The sequence below is a fragment of the Bos indicus genome, chromosome 2 (genome assembly GCF_029378745.1).
Source record: "Bos indicus isolate NIAB-ARS_2022 breed Sahiwal x Tharparkar chromosome 2, NIAB-ARS_B.indTharparkar_mat_pri_1.0, whole genome shotgun sequence".
Classification (NCBI taxonomy): Eukaryota; Metazoa; Chordata; class Mammalia; order Artiodactyla; family Bovidae; genus Bos; species Bos indicus.
In genome coordinates, this window is record NC_091761.1 from 1,887,081 (window position 1) to 1,905,574 (window position 18,494).

The 18,494-nt window shown below is 40.2% G+C and overlaps 1 protein-coding gene across 4 annotated transcripts in view; it reads left to right on the top strand.

Moving 5' to 3' along the window:
* PLEKHB2 (pleckstrin homology domain containing B2) overlaps positions 1 to 17,748 on the top strand; it is a 50,164-nt gene extending 32,416 nt beyond the window's left edge. For 3 of the 4 annotated variants that reach the window (XM_070801523.1, XM_019968819.2, XM_070801529.1), the window contains exons 7-8: positions 9,857 to 9,965; positions 14,950 to 17,748. In XM_070801523.1, coding sequence (XP_070657624.1) covers positions 9,857 to 9,965; positions 14,950 to 15,086 — 246 coding nt within the window. In that variant the 3' untranslated portion in view covers positions 15,087 to 17,748. The remainder of the gene's footprint in view (positions 1 to 9,856; positions 9,966 to 14,949) is intronic. The other variant, XM_019968836.2, reaches the window with a different exon arrangement.
* The last annotated feature ends 746 nt before the right edge of the window (positions 17,749 to 18,494 follow it).

Here is an 18,494-nt window from a genome sequence, read left to right on the forward strand (position 1 = left end):
ATATTTTAGTGGTTGTTCTAGTTATTATGCATATATACATGTTTTTCAGTCAAATGATCGCATTTTATCAAGTGCAGTGAAGTGTCAAACCATTGCCTCTATGATTGTATGTATTTATTTATTGTTGGCTGTGCTGGGTCTTCGTTGCTGCACAGGCTTTTCTCTAGTTGCGGCAAGTGGGGGCTGCTCTGTAGTTGTGATGTGCAGGCTTCTCATTGCAGTGGCTTCTGTTGTTGTGGAGCAGTAGCTCTAGGGTGTGGGGGCATCTTGAGCTGCAGCACACGGGCTCAGTAATTGAGGCTCCTGGGCTCTAGAGCACAGGCTCAGGAGTTGCGGTGCATAGGCTTAGTTGCTCTGTGGCGCGTGGGACCTTCCCACATCAGTATTGAACCTGTCTCTTCTGCACTGGCAGATGGGTTCTTTACCGCTGAGCCACCAAGGAAGCCCAAACCATTACCTCTAAATTCCGTTTTTCTCTCTCGTTTGGTATCATTGTTTTACGTATTTCTTTTACATGTATTGAGAATTTGATGGTGTATAAAAAAATATGGCTGTCAAATTTAGAAAAATCAGTATGTGGTTTTATTATATTTACATGTATTCTGGTGTGACCATACTTTCTTACCTCCTGATGTTTCCAGATTTCTTTTTTTATTATTTACTGTTTAGTGAACTTCCTCTTGTCATTTTCTTAGGACAGATCTGCTAGCAACACATTTTCCATTTTCCTTCTTTTGAGAATGTCTCAATTTCATCTTTTTCTCTGAAGAATGTTTTCACTAGTACAGAATTCTGAGTTGACATTTCTTTCAGCCCTGGGGAAATGAGTGCTTTTTCCTTTGGTCCTCCTGATTTCTGATGAGACATTTGCTATCATTCGAATTTTCTTCCCCCTTAAAGGCAGTGCATAGTTTCTGGCTGCTCTCTTTGTCTTTGGTTTTCAGAGGTTTGCCTGTGAAGTGTACATTTGGGGTTAGTCTTATTGGTGTTCATTCATTTTCACACAGGTTTATGTTTCTTGCTAAATTTGGGAAATTTTAAGCTATTATTTCTGGAATTTTTTTTTAGCCCCACCCTCTTTCTCTTCTAAAACTAATGACACAGATATTAGATGTTCCACATGTTTAAAAGTTTTTGATCTTTTTTTTTTCTTTAACCTGTTTTTTCTTTGTTCTAACTGGGTAATTTCTACTCTTTATATTCATGTTCATTGCTTACTCATCATCTCTGTTGTTGAGTCTCTTCATTGAACAATTTATTATTTTTTTATTTCCAAAATTTTTGTTTGGTTATTCTTGATCTATATCTTTATATAGTTTTTACAGAGATTTTTCTGGTTTTATGAAGACCCTGTTTTTGTTTTAAATGTATCTCAAATGTGTTCTTACTTATTGAAATATTTTAATGACGCATGCTTGCTCAGTCTCTCAGTCATGTCTGACTCTTTGTGACCCCATGGATGATAGCCTGCCAGGCTTCTCTGTCCATGGAGTTTTCCAGGCAAGAATATTGGAGTGGGTAGCTATTTTCTTTTCCAGGGGTCTTCCTGACTCAGAGATTGAACCCTCACGCATCTCCTGCAATGGTGGGCAGATTCTTTACCACTGTGTCACCTGTGGTAAGGTCATTACCACCTGTCTGTAATTTCTCTTAATGGTAGCTGCTTTAAAGTCCTTCCTAGGTAATTCCAACATCTTTGTTACCTTGGTGTTCGTCTCTTTTGTCTTTTCTCATTTCAATTTGAGATCTTCCTGGTTCTTGGTATGACAAATTATTTTTTATCAAAACCTGGAAATTTTAAATATTATAAGACTGAATCTATTCAAGTCCTGCATTTTAGCAGAGTTCCTTCTAATGCTTCTCAGGTGGGTGAGGCTTGCTTTGTTTCTTCCATGTGAAGGGTGGAAGTCCAGGTCTTCCACTGGATCCCAGTTGACTGTGGTTCATTGTCACTTCTCGAGGGCTGGGAATTCAGGCCCTTCTCTAGGTCTCTGCTGACACCAGCCTGCCTGGGAGGTGGAGGGACATTTTCAGCTGTTTCCCATAAGCCTCTCTGTAACTATATAACAATGGTTACTGGTAAGAGGTTGTGAACGTACTTCTTCTCCACTCGGTCCCTGTTGATCCTACCCCAGCAGGATGGGAAGGGGCACCTTGTTTCCGCTGGGCAGAGATGAAAGTTCTGGCTCCCTGCATGGTCTCCACTGACACCGGCATGGGACTGGGGCTGCCATGTTTCTATCCGACAGGGATGGTATTTCCAGCTTCCTACTTGACCTTCTCTGACACTGTTCAGGATGGGGTGGGCGAGACCCTTTCTCCAGACTTAACTTTGCTGGTGGAAGTAATAGCCACAGCTATTTTCGTGTTGTTTGGTTGGAGTGGAGCAGGTATTGCCTAAAAATGGTCTCTCTTGCTAGATTACCTTCCCAGGTTCTTTGGGTAGAGACAGCAGGCTTTCTTCGAGGAAGACAAAGAAAGGTCTGCACATACTGGCATTTCTGTGTTGCCACTTCTACTTTATCCAGTCTAGGATGTAGGAGGCAAAAAGAAAACCCAAGGGACTCACTGCATGTCCTTCTTAGGGTCATGAAGTCCGCAGACAGTTGACCGCCTTCTCTCCACCTTTCATAGTCTCCTTACGTTTGTTGTATGTGTAATGTCCAGGGTTTTCAGTTGTATGTAGCAGGAAGAATAGGGAAAACATCTGCATCTATTTTATCCTCCAAAAGCATAAGTCCTATCTCCTGCTTTTGTAAGATAACAGATTCAGATCTACCTGTGTATTTGCCAGGCTGCAGCTGCTGCCTGTGTGGTAGCCTTTGTCACATAGTAACAATAATTGTAATTGTCTGTAAACACATCTACCTTCCCACCAGCTGTGAGCTCCGAAGGGAGGCCAGGCCTTTTATCTCCATGCTTTCCAGTCCTTTACTTGGTCAGTGGAAGCAGTCCACTGCTCATTTCTGGCTGTGTTCTTTCATAGGCATGTTCTGTTGGAAAACTGCCGGTCACCTGTCCAGGCCTCTGTCTTCAGACTCCTCAATAGCCTCAGTCTTTTATATTCTCCACTCAGGAACTTCTGGAAATTGGACTGGGGAGGGTTTTGTGGGAAGGGTTTTGCTACTAGGTTGGTTTTACCAAGAGAAAACTGACGTTGGATGAATCTCATTTATCACTTAGTCCAAACTGATCATTTTCAAGATGAACAATATAAGGCCTATAGATAGATGACTTACTGAAGGTCAGGTTAATGGCAGAGCTGAATTGAAGTTAGAATCACTGGCAAGTCCAGTTCTCTTTTTTGTTGTGTTTTTCTGCCTTCTTTATTTTACAGCCTGAAAGTAGGTTTCAGTTATGGGTTTGTATTTTTAGAACCTTAAAGTATATGAGCACACTGTCTCATATTCTTTACTTTTTTAATAGACTGTCATACTTTACGGAGAAGGCGATGGCACCCCACTCCAGTACTCTTGCCTGGAAAATCCCATGGGCAGAGGAGCCTGGTGGGCTGCAGTCCATGGGGTCACTGAGGGTCGGACACGACTGAGCGACTTCACTTTCACTTTTCAGTTTCATGCAACGGAGAAGGAAATGGCAACCCACTCCAGTGATCTTGCCTAGAGAATCCCAGGGACGGCGGAGCCTGGTGGGCTGCCGTCAGTGGGGTTGCACAGAGTCGGATACGACTGAAGCGACTTAGCGGCAGCAGCAGCAACAGTCATACATTATAGACTGGAATTTGGAGAACCAATTTTAATACATTGTCAGTTGTTTCAAGTTGTGTTTAAAAAAACTGAGGTGTATTTGACATGCAACACTATGTTAGTTTCCATTGTACAGCATAATCTGTATTGGTATATATTGCAAAATCATCACTGCAGTAGGTCTGTTTAACATGTCACCGTATGTAAAGAATTGTTTTCTTAAATGCTGAGAACTTTTAAGATCTACTGTCTTAGCAACTTTCAAATATGCAGTATAGTAGTATAAACTATAGCCACCGTGGTGTGCGTTACATCCCCATGGCTTATTTATTTTATGACTGGACGTTTGTACGTTTTGATTCCCTTACCCAATTTGTTCATTCCCTGCCCACCCCGCCACCCCACCTCTCTGGTTCCCCCTCCTCTTTGGCAACTACCAGTCTGTTCTCTGTATCTGTGAACTTTTTTTTTGTTTTTGTTTTAAAGATAGATTCCACATACAGATGAGATCGTATGGTATTTGTCTTTGACTTCTTTCAAAAACTCAGGGTCTATCCATGCGGACAAAAAAAGGCAAGATGTCCTTTTTTAATGGTAGAATAATATTCCATTGCATATTTGGACCACGTTTTCTTTATATGTTTGTTAATTGATGGACACTTTACATTGTTTCTGTATCTTAGCTATTGTAAATAATGCTGCATTGAACTTGGGGATACAGATACCTTTTTGTGTTAGTGTTTTTGTTTCCTTTGAATAAATACTCAGAAGTGGAATTGCCGAATCAACTGGTAATTCTAGTCTTAATTTTTAGAGAAACTTCCTTCTATTATTGTTTTAGATACAGGAGGCACCAGATAAGATAAAATCTTATCATTTTAATATCATTTTAATCATTTTAATTTAATCATTTTAATATCATGTTAATAATTGTGTTTGAGGGTTCCCTTTTCTTCACATCCTTGTCAGCAGTTGTTATTTTTTGTGTTTTTAGTAATAGTCATTCTAATAAGTGCGAGGTGACACTCATTGTGGTTTTGATTTGCATTTCCCTGATGATTAGTGACGTTGAATATCGTTTCATGTGCCTGTTGACCATCTGTATTTCTTCTTTGGGAAGATGTCTATTTAGTTCTTTGGTCTGTTTTTTAATCAGATTGTTTTTTGCCTTTGAGTTGTATGAGTTCCTTGTAAGAAGATATTAACTTCTTATCAGATAACATGATTTGTGAATATTTTCTCCCATTTGATAGCTTGCCTTTTCATTTCGTTGACAATTTCCTTTGTTGTTCAGGAGCTTTTTAGTTTGATGTAGTCTCACATTTTTGCTTTTGTTGCCTTTGATTTTGGAATCAGATCCAAAAAAATCATCACTGTAACCACTGTTGAGCTTATCACCTATGATTTTTTTCTAGGAGTTTTAGGGTTTCAAGATTTTACATCTTTAGTCCACTTTGAGTCAATTTTTGTGTATGGTATAAGATACCATGTATGGTCAAATTTCATTCTTTTGCATATGATTATCTTAACTTTCTCAGCACCATTTATTGAAGAGACTCTCCTTTCCCCATTGTTTTGTATATTTTTGGCTCCTTTGTGGTAAGTGAATTTACTATGTATATGTAGGTTTGTTTCTGGGTTCTCCTGTTCCATTGATTCTGTGTCTGTTTTTATGCCAATACCATACTGTTGTCATTACTTTGTAGTTGAGTTTGAAATCTGGGAGCATGATACCTTCAGCTTTATTCTTCTTTCTTTGGCTATGTTGGGTCTTTTGTAGTTCCATATTTCTACAAAAAATGGCATTGGAAATTTGATAGGAATTGCATTGAATCTATAGATTATTTTGGATAGTATGGACATTTTAATTATTTTTCCAATCCATTAGCTTGGAATATATTTTCATTTATTTGTATTTTCAATATCTTTCATCACTGTTGTATAGTTTTCAGTGTATAGGCCCTTCACGTCTTTGGTTAAATTTATCCTAGCCATTTTATTGCTTTTTTGTTTTGTTTTATAATTTTCATTTTATATTAGAGTATACTTGATATACTTAGATATCAAGTGTACTTATATTAGCATATACTTGACTATAATCCCACCACCTCTAGAATGAAAACCACAGTCACGGAAAGCTAACCAAAATGATCACAGGGATCACAGCCTTGTGCAACTTGGTGAAATTGTGAGCCATGCTGTGATGGATAGATGGGTCATGGTGGTGACTTTTGATAAAACGTGATGTACTGGAGAAGAGAATGGCAGACCCCTGAAGTATTCTTGCCTTGAGAACCCCATGAACAGAATGAAAAGGCAAAAAGATATGACACTGGAAGATAAGCCTCCCAGGTCAGTAGGTATCCAATATGATACTGGGGAAGAGTGGAGAAATAGGTCTGAAAGAATGAAGTAGCTTGGCCAAAGAGGAAATGAGGCTCAGCTGTGGATGTGTCTGGTGGCGAAAATAAAGTCCAGTGCTGTAAAGAGCAATATTGAATAGGAACCTGGAATGTTAGGTCCATGAATCAAGGTAAATTGGACATGGTCAAGAAGGAGATGCCAAGAGTGAACATCAGTACTTTAGGAATCAGTGAACTAAAATGGATGGGAATGGGCGAATTTAATTCAGATGACCATTGTATCTACTACTGTGGTCAAGAATCCCTTAGAAGAAATGGACTAGCCCTTATAGTCAACAAAAGAGTTCAGAGTGAAATACTTGGTTGCAATCTCAAAAATGATAGAATGATCTCCATCTGTTTCCAAGGCAAACCATTCAACACCACAGTAATCCAATCTGTGCTCCAGCCACTAAAGCCAAAGAAGCTGAAGTTGACCGGTTTTATGAAGACCTACAAGACCTTCTAGAACTAACACTAGAAAAGTGTTCTTTTCATCATAGAAGATTGGGATGCAAAAGTAGGAAGTCAAGAGATAAGCTGTTACAGGCAAGTTTAGCTTGGAGTACAAAAAGAAGCAGGACAAAGGTTGAGTTTTGCCAAGAGAATGCACTAGTCATTGCAAACACCCTCTTCCAGCAACACAAGAGACAACTCTACACGTGGACATCACCAGATGGTCAATACTGAAATTAGATTGATAACGTTCTTTGCAGCCAAAGATGGAGAAGTTTCTACAGTCAGCAAAAACAAGACCTGGAGCTGACTGTGGCTCAGATTGAGTTCCTTACTGAAGAATTCAGACTTAAATTGGAAAATAGGGAAAACCACTAGACCATTCAAGTATGATCTAAATCAAAGCCCTTATGATTATACAGTGGAGGTGACGAATAGATTCAAGGGATTAGATCTGGTAAATAAGGTGCCTGAAGAACTGTGGATGGAGGTTTGTAACACTGAATAGGAGGTGGTGACCAAAACCATCCCAAAGAAGAAGAAATGCAAGAAGGCAAAATGGTGGTCTGAGGACACCTTACAAACAGCTGAGAACGAAGACAAGCCAAAGGCAAATGACAAAGGGAAAGATATTCCCAACCGAATGTAGAGTTCCAAAGAACAGCAAGGAGAGATAAAAAGGCCTTTTTAGGTAAACAGTGCAAAGAAATAGAGGAAAACAACAGAATGGGAAAGACTAGAGATTTCTTCAAGAAAATTGGAAGATACCAATTTCATGCAGAGATGGGCACAATAAAGGACAGAAACAGCAGGGACCTCACAGAAGCAGAAGAAATTAAGAAAGTGGTAAGAATATACAGAACTATACAAATAAGATTTTAATGACCCGGATAACCACGATGGTGTGGTCATTCACCTAGAGCCAGACATCCTGGAGTGTGAAGTCAAGTGGGTCTTAGGAAGAATTAATTACTACAAATAAAGCTAGTGGAGGTGATGGAATTCCAGCTGAACTATTTCAAATCCTAAAAGATGATGCTGTTAAAAGTGCTGCACACATTATGTCAGCAAATTGAGAAAACTCAGCCTTGGCCACAGGACTGGAGAAGGTGTTTTTCATTCCAATCCCAAAGAAAGGCAACACTAAAGAATGTTCAGACTATACAGTTGCGCTCATTTCACATGCTAGCAAGGTTATGCTCAAAATCCTTCAATCTAGGCTTTAGGAGTACATGAACCAAAAACTTCCAGATAAACAAGTTGGGTTTTGAAGAGGCAGGTACCAGAGATCAAATTGCCAACATCTGTTGGATCATAGAAAAAGCAAGGGAATTTGAGAAAAACATGTACTTTTGCTTCATTGACAATGCTAAATCCTTTGACTGTGTGGATCACAACAAACTGTGGAAAATTCTTAAAGAGATGGGAATACCAGACCACTTTACCTGTCTCCTGAGAAACGTGTAAGCAGCTTAAGAAGGAAGTTAGAACCAGACATGGAACAGTGGATTGGTTCAGAATTGGTAAAAGGAGTATGTCAAGGCTGTATATTGTCACCCTGCTTATTTAATTTATGTGCACAGTGTATCATGCAAAATGTAGGCTGGATGAATCCCAAGCTGGAGTTAAGATTGCTGTGAGAAGTATCAAGAGCCTCAGATATGCAGATAATACCACTCTAATGGCAGAAAGCAAAGAGGAACTAAAGAGCCTCTTTGTGAAAGAGGAGAGTGAAAACCTGGCTTAAAACTCAACATTCAAAAAATTAAGAATATGGTCATGGCATTCGGTCCCATCACTTTATGGGAAACAGAAGGGGAAAAAGTGGAAACAGTTATAGATTTTATATTCTTGGGCTCCAGAATCACTGTGGATGGTGGCAGCAGCCACAAAAGACGCTTGCTCCTTGGAAGAAAAGCTATGACAAACCTAGACAGTGTATTAAAAAGCAGAGACATCACTTTGTAGACAAAGGTCTGTATAGTCAAAGCTATGGTTTTTCAAGTAGTTATGTAGGGTGTGAGAGTTGGACCACAAAGAAGGCTGAGTGCTGAAGAATTGATGCTTTTGCACCGTGATATTGGAGAAGACTCTTGAGAGTGTCTTGCACAGCAAGGAGATCAAACCAGTCAATCCTAAAGGAAATTAACCCTGAATATTCATTGGAAGGACAGAAGCTGAAGTTCCAATACTTTGGCCACCTGATGAGAAGAGCTGATTCATTGGAAAACACTGATGCTGGGAAAGATTGAGGGTAGGAGAAGGAGGCAACAGAGGATGAGCTGATTGGGCTGCATCACCGACTCAGTGGGCACGAATCTGAGCAAACTCCCGGAGATAGGACAGGGAAGCCTGGCGTGCTGCAGTCCATGCGATGGCAAAGAGTTGGACATGATTGAGCGACTGAACAACAACATACTTGGTTTACAATACTGTATTAGTTTGAAGTGTACAACAAACTGATTCATCTGTACATATATGTATGTCTATTATTTTTCAGGCTCTTTTCCCTTATAGGTTATTACAGAGTTTTGGGTAGAGTTCCCAGTGCTATACATCAGGTCCTTGTTGATTATCTATTTTATATATAGTAGTATGCTTATCCTGGGCTTCCGTGGTGTGTTAGATGGTAAAGAATCTGCCTGCAGTGCAGGAGACCCTGATTTGCTCCCTGGGTCGGGAAGATCATAATTTATTGTTTTGATGCAATTGTACATAGTATGATTTTCCTAATTGCTCTTTCTGAGAGTTTGTTCCTAGTGTATTGAAATTCAACAGATTTATGTGTATGAATTTTATATCCTGGAACTTTACTGAATTCATTTATTCTTAGTTTTTTCTGTAGAGTCTTTAGGGTTTTCTTTATATACTATTCTGTCATCTGCAAATAGTGACAGTTTTATTGGGTTGGCCAAAAAGTTCATTTGGTTTTTTTTCCATACCATCTTACAGAAAAGCCCCAGCAAACTTTTTGGCTAACTCAGTACTTTTTCCTTTCTAGTTTGGATGCCTTTTATTTCCTTTTCTTGTCTAAATGGCTCTGACTTGGCCTTCTCATAGTATGTTGAATAAAAGTGGGTACAGTAGGCATCATTGTCTTGTTCCTGATCATAGAGAAATCGTTTAGCTTTTCATCATCCATTGAGTGTTGATGCTAGCTATGGGCTTGTCATACGTAGTTTTTCTTATGTTGAGATATGTTCTCTTTATAACCATTTGGTTGAGAGTTTTTATTGTAAATGGATGTTGAATTTTAAAATTGTATTTCTAATGGGCTTATATCTTTTTCAGCAGGCGTATGGCTATGGTCCATACAGTGGTGCATACCCACCAGGAACTCAAGTTGTCTATGCTGCAAATGGACAGGCTTATGCTGTACCCTATCAGTACCCGTATGCAGGTAACTCATGCCAGCCTTTCATTCCTAGTTTCTCATCATTCAGTGTGTAGATCAGTGAAGCCTGAGGAAGTTTTATTTGTCAGTTTAGGGGTAAGTGAACTGTAATTTTTCTGGTTATAGATGACAAGTCACTGTGCTATTGAAAAAAAAAAAAGAAAGCATTATATATTTTCACACTACTTTACAAAGTTAGAGTAGGCTTGGTTTTTAAAACTTCATTGTTGTATTCAGATTCATTCCCAAGATGAGAATTTGTACTTACTGCAATACACTTATATTAACAAATAACCTAAGAGTCGCATTTTAAGGAATAAGAGGTAATCTTTCTCCTGTTTTTTTCCTTCTGGTTGTAGCTTCAAAAATTTTCACTATGGAGGTGATGTTTCATTTTGCAGATGAAGTAGGGGCATGGAAGGGCTCATATTTTACCCTGGGGAAGGCTTATATTTACTCCTTTCGTTTTCATCTCACCTGAAACTAAGTGTTAGGTATGAGCGATTGACCTGTGTAGATAGCAACAAGGAAAATCAGTCCTGAATATTCATTGGAAGGACTGATACTGAAGCTGAAACTCCAATACTTTAGCCACCTGATGCGAAGAACTGACTCATTGGAAAAGACCCTGATGCTGGGAAAGATTCAAGGAAGGAGGAGAAGGGGACGACAGAGGATAAGATGGTTGGATGGCATCACCGATTTGATGGACATGAGTTTGAGCAAGCTCTGTGAGTTGGTGATGGACAGGGAAGCCTGGCTGCTGCAGTCCATGGGGTCTCAAAGAGTCAGACATGACTGAGCATCTGAACTGAACTGAGATAGCGTCAAGTCCTGGGTGCAGCCTGGGCAGGGGGACGTCTCTAGGGTGGAGGTCAAGAATATGCTGGCAGTGGTGCCGGAGCCTACAGCCAGGGCAAGGGTGAGCTGAGCTATGTGGCTGATGGCCTGAAGAGTGAGGCCATACCCAGACCCCAGGGAGCAGGTGAAGTCAGGCAGGTGCAGTTCTCAGTGAGTACGGCATGTCAGAGCGACACACATGAGAGCGAACTGATGAATGGATTGGAATGGGAGCCCAGAGGTTGCTGAGAGATCAGGAATCTAGCACAGTGCCTTATCGCAGAAGCAGTGGAGGGACAGTGTTACCAGAATAGTGAGTGGTCACTGATATTAATGCCGCAAAGAAGCCAGTGGGGTTGCCACAGAGTCTGGTTTTCCCCAGACTCACAGTTAGTGGTGGTTAGTGGTGCGTTAGCACCTAATAGAGTAGAGTTTCTCCAGTTACCTGTTTTGGGAATCTGATGCTGATCATTAAGGTAGTGTAGACTCTGAAGAGTTTTGCCTTGCTTGATTTTTTTTTTTTTATGTCAAGTTGAAAACCAGTGAAATAATGATACTAAAAAGTGAGATATTTGTCTATCCTCTGATCCTAGCACAGCTATTTTTGTTTATTTTCTTCTTATAAAATAATAGTTTCATCTTTGTTATCTTACATTACTTTTTTGGAGTGTGTTTGCTTTATTTTGTTTGGTTTTGTTAATGGCATTACATTACGTTTTACATTCCATTCTCATTTAAAAATTTTATATATTTTGTCCAGAGGGCTACATAATCTTCATTAGTATTTTTTAATGATTGCATCCTATCATATGGGGTAATATGAAGTCTTCTAGTACGTATTGGCTGTTTACTTTTTCTGTTCAATTTTTCTGTCATAGATATTGCTTTGACTGTTTCTAATCAGTTTGTTTTTTATTCCTGTTAAGTATGTCTTAGAATACATTTTTGATTTATGTATATTAATATGTCAAAGGGCATAAACATTTTGTTTTGATACATTTTAAAATTATAAAAGTTTACAGTAAGGACAGTAAGTGAGCTGTTAAATTTACCTGTTACCAACTTTAACAGTTACAGCATCTTGTTTCATCTGTACCTTTTTCCCCAGCTCTGGATTGTTTTGAGGGAAGTTTATACTTATTTCATTTCATCTGACGGTATTACAGTAACTCTTGATGCTGTGCATTTACTAAGTTGTTTCCCAGAGTAGGTCACCAGTTTATAATGCCCCAGGAGTTACTGATGTGCTGGTTTCTCTGCAGTTGCATCACAATTGCCTGCTGTTTTTGTCGTGCTCTGAAAGTTTTGATAACCTCACTAGATCTTAACATGGAACCAGGTTGCCTTAGTTTACATTTCTGATTACTGGCAAAGGTAAAGATTGTGTAATTGTTTACAAATTAAATCTTCTCTTGTATAAATTATTTTTTCCCATTTATTTTGCAGTTTGTGTTCAGTTTTTAAGTCCTAGCCTATTTGTCTGATGAGAGCCAGACTTTTATTCAGCCCCTAGGCCATAGATTGGGATAATCCTAGCTGTTTCTTACTCTGTAGAAGAGCAGAAGTTTTGTGCTTGTGAAGGGAATTTTTACACACAGGATTCCATCCCTGCCTTTGACTTTCATCATGAAGAATGAGACAGCATTCTCGGTGCAACCTCAGATAACTTGCTGCTGAGGGCTGAGTGCAATTGGTAGGCATTTGGCATTTGCCTCATGACAGCCAAATGCCTACCAACCAATTTTAAAAGTGCTGTGTACACACTGTAAGTGTGCTTGCTGTGAAAGGGCTGCTCAGTTGTGGTCATCCCACAGCAGCATCATGCTGGGAACCAGACAGGAGCTCTTCATTTGGCCTTTCTAGGACTCTGGTGCTTTGCCAGCTTCATGACGCACTGCCTTGCAGTGTCCATAGAGGCCGTTGTGCAGAGAAGGTTAAAGGCCTCTCTTTAATATTACTGAAACCGGTGGTCAGTCAACAAATTTAAAAAGTGCTGTGTACACACTGTAAGTATTCTGTTTTAATTTTCCCGCACTAGTGGACATTTGTTCAGTTGTCGTTTGATGTGGGCTTGAGGTCTTTGGTTTGAATTGGCTCCTTTGGTTAGAGTCCTCTGTTTCTGTCTTGTCGAGATGGTACTCATGACATGTAATTGCTCTGTGGTTTCCAGGGCCAAGTCTGAGAGAACACCTCTAGATTTTGTAATTCTCAATTTCTTGGTTTGATAGTAATTTGTAAAAGTTATCTGCCTTTATTTAGTCTTTCCAGGATCTTCCCAACCCAGGAATCGAACCAAGGTCTCCTACATTGCAGATGGATTCTTCACCATATGAGCCACAAGGGAGGCCTAAAGTATCTGACTTAGTTGTTCTTAAAATATCTCAGTATCTTCCTTTTCTACATTCCTGTTTGGATCATTTATGTAAAGATTAAATTAGGTAATTAAATTAAGTACAGTTTGGAAATGTTCCCCAGCTGACTTTGATAAAGACTTAGCTTTTGGTAGGAACAGAGATGAGCTGCAGGAGAAGTTGGCTCCTGGTCATGGAGTGAGGGGGTCCTTCTGTGGAGCTAAAGCTGGAATGCAGATTTAGATTTTCCAGGGGTCTTTAAATTAGGTCAGCTATAGGGTCCTGCTGTATTACATGTTACTAGTTGGAGTTGCCTAATTGAAATTTTTAAAATTTCAAGGCTGTGATTATGAATGCTACAGTTCACCAGTTATGCAGTTTAAATATTACATTAAAAAAAGAAAATCCTTGCTTCTAGTGTTATTGTCTGACCTTGATAAGCCTTTAGGTTTATAATGGTCTCATTTTCCTACTCTGTGGCTTTGATGCTTCTCTTTCCTTCATCATATCAGGGGCATTGGGGTCTGAGTGCACACTGTAGCCAGAGTGCCTGAGTTGGCATGCACTCACTGTGCTCAGGCCCCACGTACCTCCCTCTTTGCCTGTTTATAGAATAGGGATAACAGTGAGCTCAACTCCTAGGATTGTTGTGAGGATTAAGTGAGTCTATACATATAAATGCTTGTAACACTGTAAGTGCTTAGACTGGTAAGCACTTATCATTTAGTATCTTCTTTCTTCATGGACATATCACTATTGGATCAATTTCTCACTTTTCCTAGGGTTGAACTGTTAAGAGAATAATGGGTCAAGGAGGAAAGTTAACACTGTATGTGAGGAAATTTATTTACAGTTGTGCTGGGTCTTTGTGGTTGCATGTGGGCTTTTTCTGGTTGCAGAGACTGGGGGCTCTTCTCTTGTTTAGAGCACAGGCTGTAGGGCCTGCGGGCTCACTGGTTGTAGCTCGTGGGCTCTGGAGTGTGGGCTCAGTAGTGGTGGTGCACAGGCTTAGTTGCTTTGCAGTATGTGGAGTCCTCCTGGTCTGGGGATCGAACCTGTGTCCACTGCATTGGCAGGTGGATTCTTATCCACTGCACCACCAGGGAAGTCCTGTGGGAACAATTTTAAAGCTAAGTAGCTTTTGGACAACATATTGTGAAATACAGAAGAAAACAAACATTTCCAATTGAGAACTTTAATTGTGCAAATAACTTTAAATTTGTTTAAAGTTTGTTTTTGAGATGTTTTCCCTCTGACAAATATTTTTCTCCATAAAGGCATAACATTAAAAATGGAGAGCAGATTACGTTAGCAGATTTAAGGCTTAATTTAAATTCATTAACTTCTGGATGGGGATCCTTGGCCCTCCCAGTCTCTAGGCTTTATGTGTCTCCTGTGTTCCTGGTCTGCCTGCCATCCTGATGAACACTATGGGGCCTGAAGCGGACACTGTGGGCTGGGGTTTGCAACTTCATTAGGATTCTGCTGTCTGTAGTGTCCGGGACTGTGGACCTTGGGAAACTGAGCATCTTGATTTTCTCTTAGTTCCATCTTAAAATATGGGGTATCCCTCTCACTCGGCCAAGCCGAGTCCCCTTCACCTGTGGTGAAGGAGAGCTGGGGAGCACTCACCAAAGTCACCCCCCATGCCTAGCTCTCTGAGGGAGACGAGTCTGTAGGAGGAGTGCTGTGCATGGAGAAACCTCAGGAAGGGTCCCAGGCAAGTGAGCTGTCTTTCTGAGTGAATGTTGAGCTTCACAAACTGCTCCTCAGGAATCTGTTCTTTCCTTCTTTTCCAGGGCTTTATGGACAGCAGCCTGCCAACCAAGTCATCATTCGTGAGCGGTACCGAGACAACGACAGTGACCTGGCGCTGGGCATGCTGGCCGGAGCAGCCACAGGCATGGCCCTGGGGTCTCTGTTCTGGGTCTTCTAGAGTCCGTGGAACCTCGGCGTGCATAGCTTCTGATACCCCGTGTGCAATAATATGATTTGCAGGGCATTTCTGTTTGTTATAAATGTTTTTAGTAATAGGTTTAATAGTTCTTTTGAAAGTAGTGACAAAATGCTTATAAGTACATAGAAGTACTGCAGAGAAAGCTTCGGACTGCTGTTTAGCTAAAATGTGGACTCTGTGGCGGCACTGGCTCATTCGAGGGGTTTCCTTATAAAACTCTTGCAATACTTTATTTAAACACACCTGTTTTGAAAGGCCATTTTGTTTTTAGAGTTAGGCCTTACTTCTTAAGGGATAATTTTAGTGTTTTGCTGGTAACATGGTGATATATGAGTGAGTGAATGGCCGTGGCAAGAAAAACTGCAGTTTTTTTGGTTTAATGTCGGACTTTGAAACCTCAGACCAGAACTGGCTGCATGTTACTTCAGGAGTTATAGGCTGGAACCTTCCTTAGGCAGCGGTGTGATATCCCACAGCCTCTGGGGCTCCAGCAAAGCTGACTGCTCAGGACGATGGATGGGATGACAGTTTCCCCCCTTGAAAATGATGCTTTTTCATTTTATTCTTATTTGTTTGTTTTTGGTAGTGATACTTGGAAAGCTTCCCAAATTAGGAGTAGACTTGAGTGTCAACATTTTAGGGCTTTATCATTTAAAACTTGAAGAAGGCACAACAACCACAAAAAGGTGTGTGGAGGTAGATTTATCTTTTTCAGAGGCATCATGGTTTTAGTGTTTGCTTTGGGCATTTTTTATTGCCACTTCAGCCTACTTATAGCTTATTTTTCTACTTGTTGAGAAAGTATTATTAAGAGAATGCTGAGGAAAGTGAAATGAGAGCCATAGTTGCAGTGTTCCTGTTCCAGGGGATTGGGCTGCACGGAGGATGTGTTTCATGTCCTTCTGAAGGCTGTTGATGAGCCCATCTCCTGTCTTGTGTAGGACTGGGCACTGTTGCTGCCCCTGAGCTCTGTGCTGCATGGTGGGGGAAACTCAGGTTATAGATGGGAATTTCGGCCCAGAGACATGAATGACCTGCTCAAGATACCTTTCCACCTGACCAGGACACCGGCCTAGCTTTTATTTCTGACTTTAGTGTCACAGAGAAGCTTGAACCATTTAATTTTGAGCCCCAGTTTATATGTGAAGCTCTGAAAAACCAAGGGTCCTGCATTTCTGTAATTTTCTTATTTCTTTAGCTGTGTAAATTTTAAAACTTCAGTTGTTCCAGTTTTCTGTCCCGCATGTTTTAAAAAAATGTACATTTACAAAGGCACATTGAAGGTCTCTGCACCTATACTCCATGTGGCCATGTTTCCATAAAATACACTCCTGGTAGCACAAATTCTGTTTTTATTTTATGTGGCCAGTTACAGACACAGTCTTTTGTTTCACTTATCAGTCCACTCCACCTCTAAGGCAGACTTAAATAGATCTATCTCCGTATGAAAACCAGATGCCAAATGAACGTTGTGGTGACCACAGGTCTGTTTCCCTCGCCAATTCTACTGTACTTGGTGACACTGGAGAGTCTGTTTCCAGCTGAAAAGAAATATACTTGGCTGTCATGTCTTGGGATGTGTCATGTGGTGGAAAGTCGCCACATGTGATGTATGACAATACTGCTTTTGATGGTTAAAAATGTTACTTATTTTACATCATATGTAATCAGAATAGCTTTGTTCAGATGGTAATCATTATTCAAGCTGTATCCTTTACAAGCAAAATACTAAACTCAGTTTTTAATGTTGCACTGGAATGTTAATTTTGAAATAGGAATTACTGGAACCACAGATACTGAGTTATGTCACTGAAATGCCCTTGAAGGAGATGGTCTCCCTGTGTTCTGCCCCCTGACAGAGTGGGGGGACCTGTGGACTGAAGTCCTGACATACATGTGCTCCCCCATCTCCAGTCCCTGTCCCTAGCTGGGCAAGCCACGCTGGGCAACTGTAGTTGAGTCTGGAAGTTCACTGTCCCTAGTGAGTTCATCCTGAGAGGAAATGCGTGCTCAGCATAAAGACGGGCTGAGATGCTTCATTTCCCTGGCTCCAGTTCTCATAGATGCCAATCTTTTGGTCACCTCGCTTAGGTAGTCCTAAATCAAGAAGTTAGGTGAGTTGGAAGGAACTTGTTCACTTTAACTGAAGTAAAATGTTTAGTCAGCATTTTATTTCCATGTGCACTTTTAAATAGTTGGCCGTTGATGTTGCACACATGCCAGTCTGCTTGTTTCTTAGCTCTGTGCATTTAATTTCTTGAGTTAACTTCAAGGTTAGATTTAAAGAGAAGGGAGAGATGAGCGACTGTGTTTCAGATCAACATTCATGAAGTGGGCCGGACCGGGATGCAAGATCTGGATCATGGGAGAAGTTCCTGCCATTGATACAGAATGACCCACGTTTGTTTTCTACATTAATTGTGATTCTGTGCGATCTTTTTCTCCTTCCCAAGTTTATAGACACCGGCATGGAATGCAGTTCTATTTTTTTTCCCCTCGGGTTGGTATTTTCTTTTCTCTTCTGATTGCTTGCCTGTCTCCAGTATTCTGTTGTGTCCTCTGAACCAGTTTTTCCCTGTATATGCAAATTGTATGTTTATAAGTGAAAATGTCAATACATTAAATGATTGTTAACCTTAAAGCATATTTCACTGACTTCTATTGTTTTTTAAATTCAGTTTATTTAAACTATAAAGATAAAAACAGTTCATGCATTTCTCCCATTCCCCACTATCTCCTCTGGCAAACACTGATCTGTTTTTTTAAAAAATTATTTTGTAGTAACACAGCTTTTTCTGCTGCATCACAGGCAATAGGAATGCCATTTCTTGAGCTTTCCTTAAGTGCTAGGGAATGTATTGTCATCAGAAAACAATAACTCGTTAAATTCCTGTCTTAACTCTGTAAAGGAAGTATTTATCCTGGTTACACTGAGTGAAACTGAGGCTCAGAAGTTAACATTCTTTTCTCGAGAGCACAGTTACCTTCCTCAACTTGGCAGTGTGGGTTCAGTAACTTTTCAGATATCTTTGGGTACGACTTTGTGTTTTTGTTGTTTTGTTTTAAAAAATTATTTAAAATTTTCTTTTGTTTCTGAATTACTCTCCTCTGGGCTTTTATGTCTATCTCCTCTGTTGCAGACCTCCATTAAGTTGTGATGTGTGGTTGCCTGTCATAGTTTAAGATGAGGAGTCTTCATCTGAAAGCTCTGAGTCTCTCGGTTTCATTTCTTCAGAGAATAATTCTCTAGTATTTTACCTGGGGACAGTTATTTCTGGGTATGGGGGAGGGGTGACATTCACACAGACTTTGTAAGCTGTTTTACTTTTCAGCTGGACTTCATTCTCATCTTGTCATGCTGTCTCTGGCTCTTTTTTTTTTTTTTTA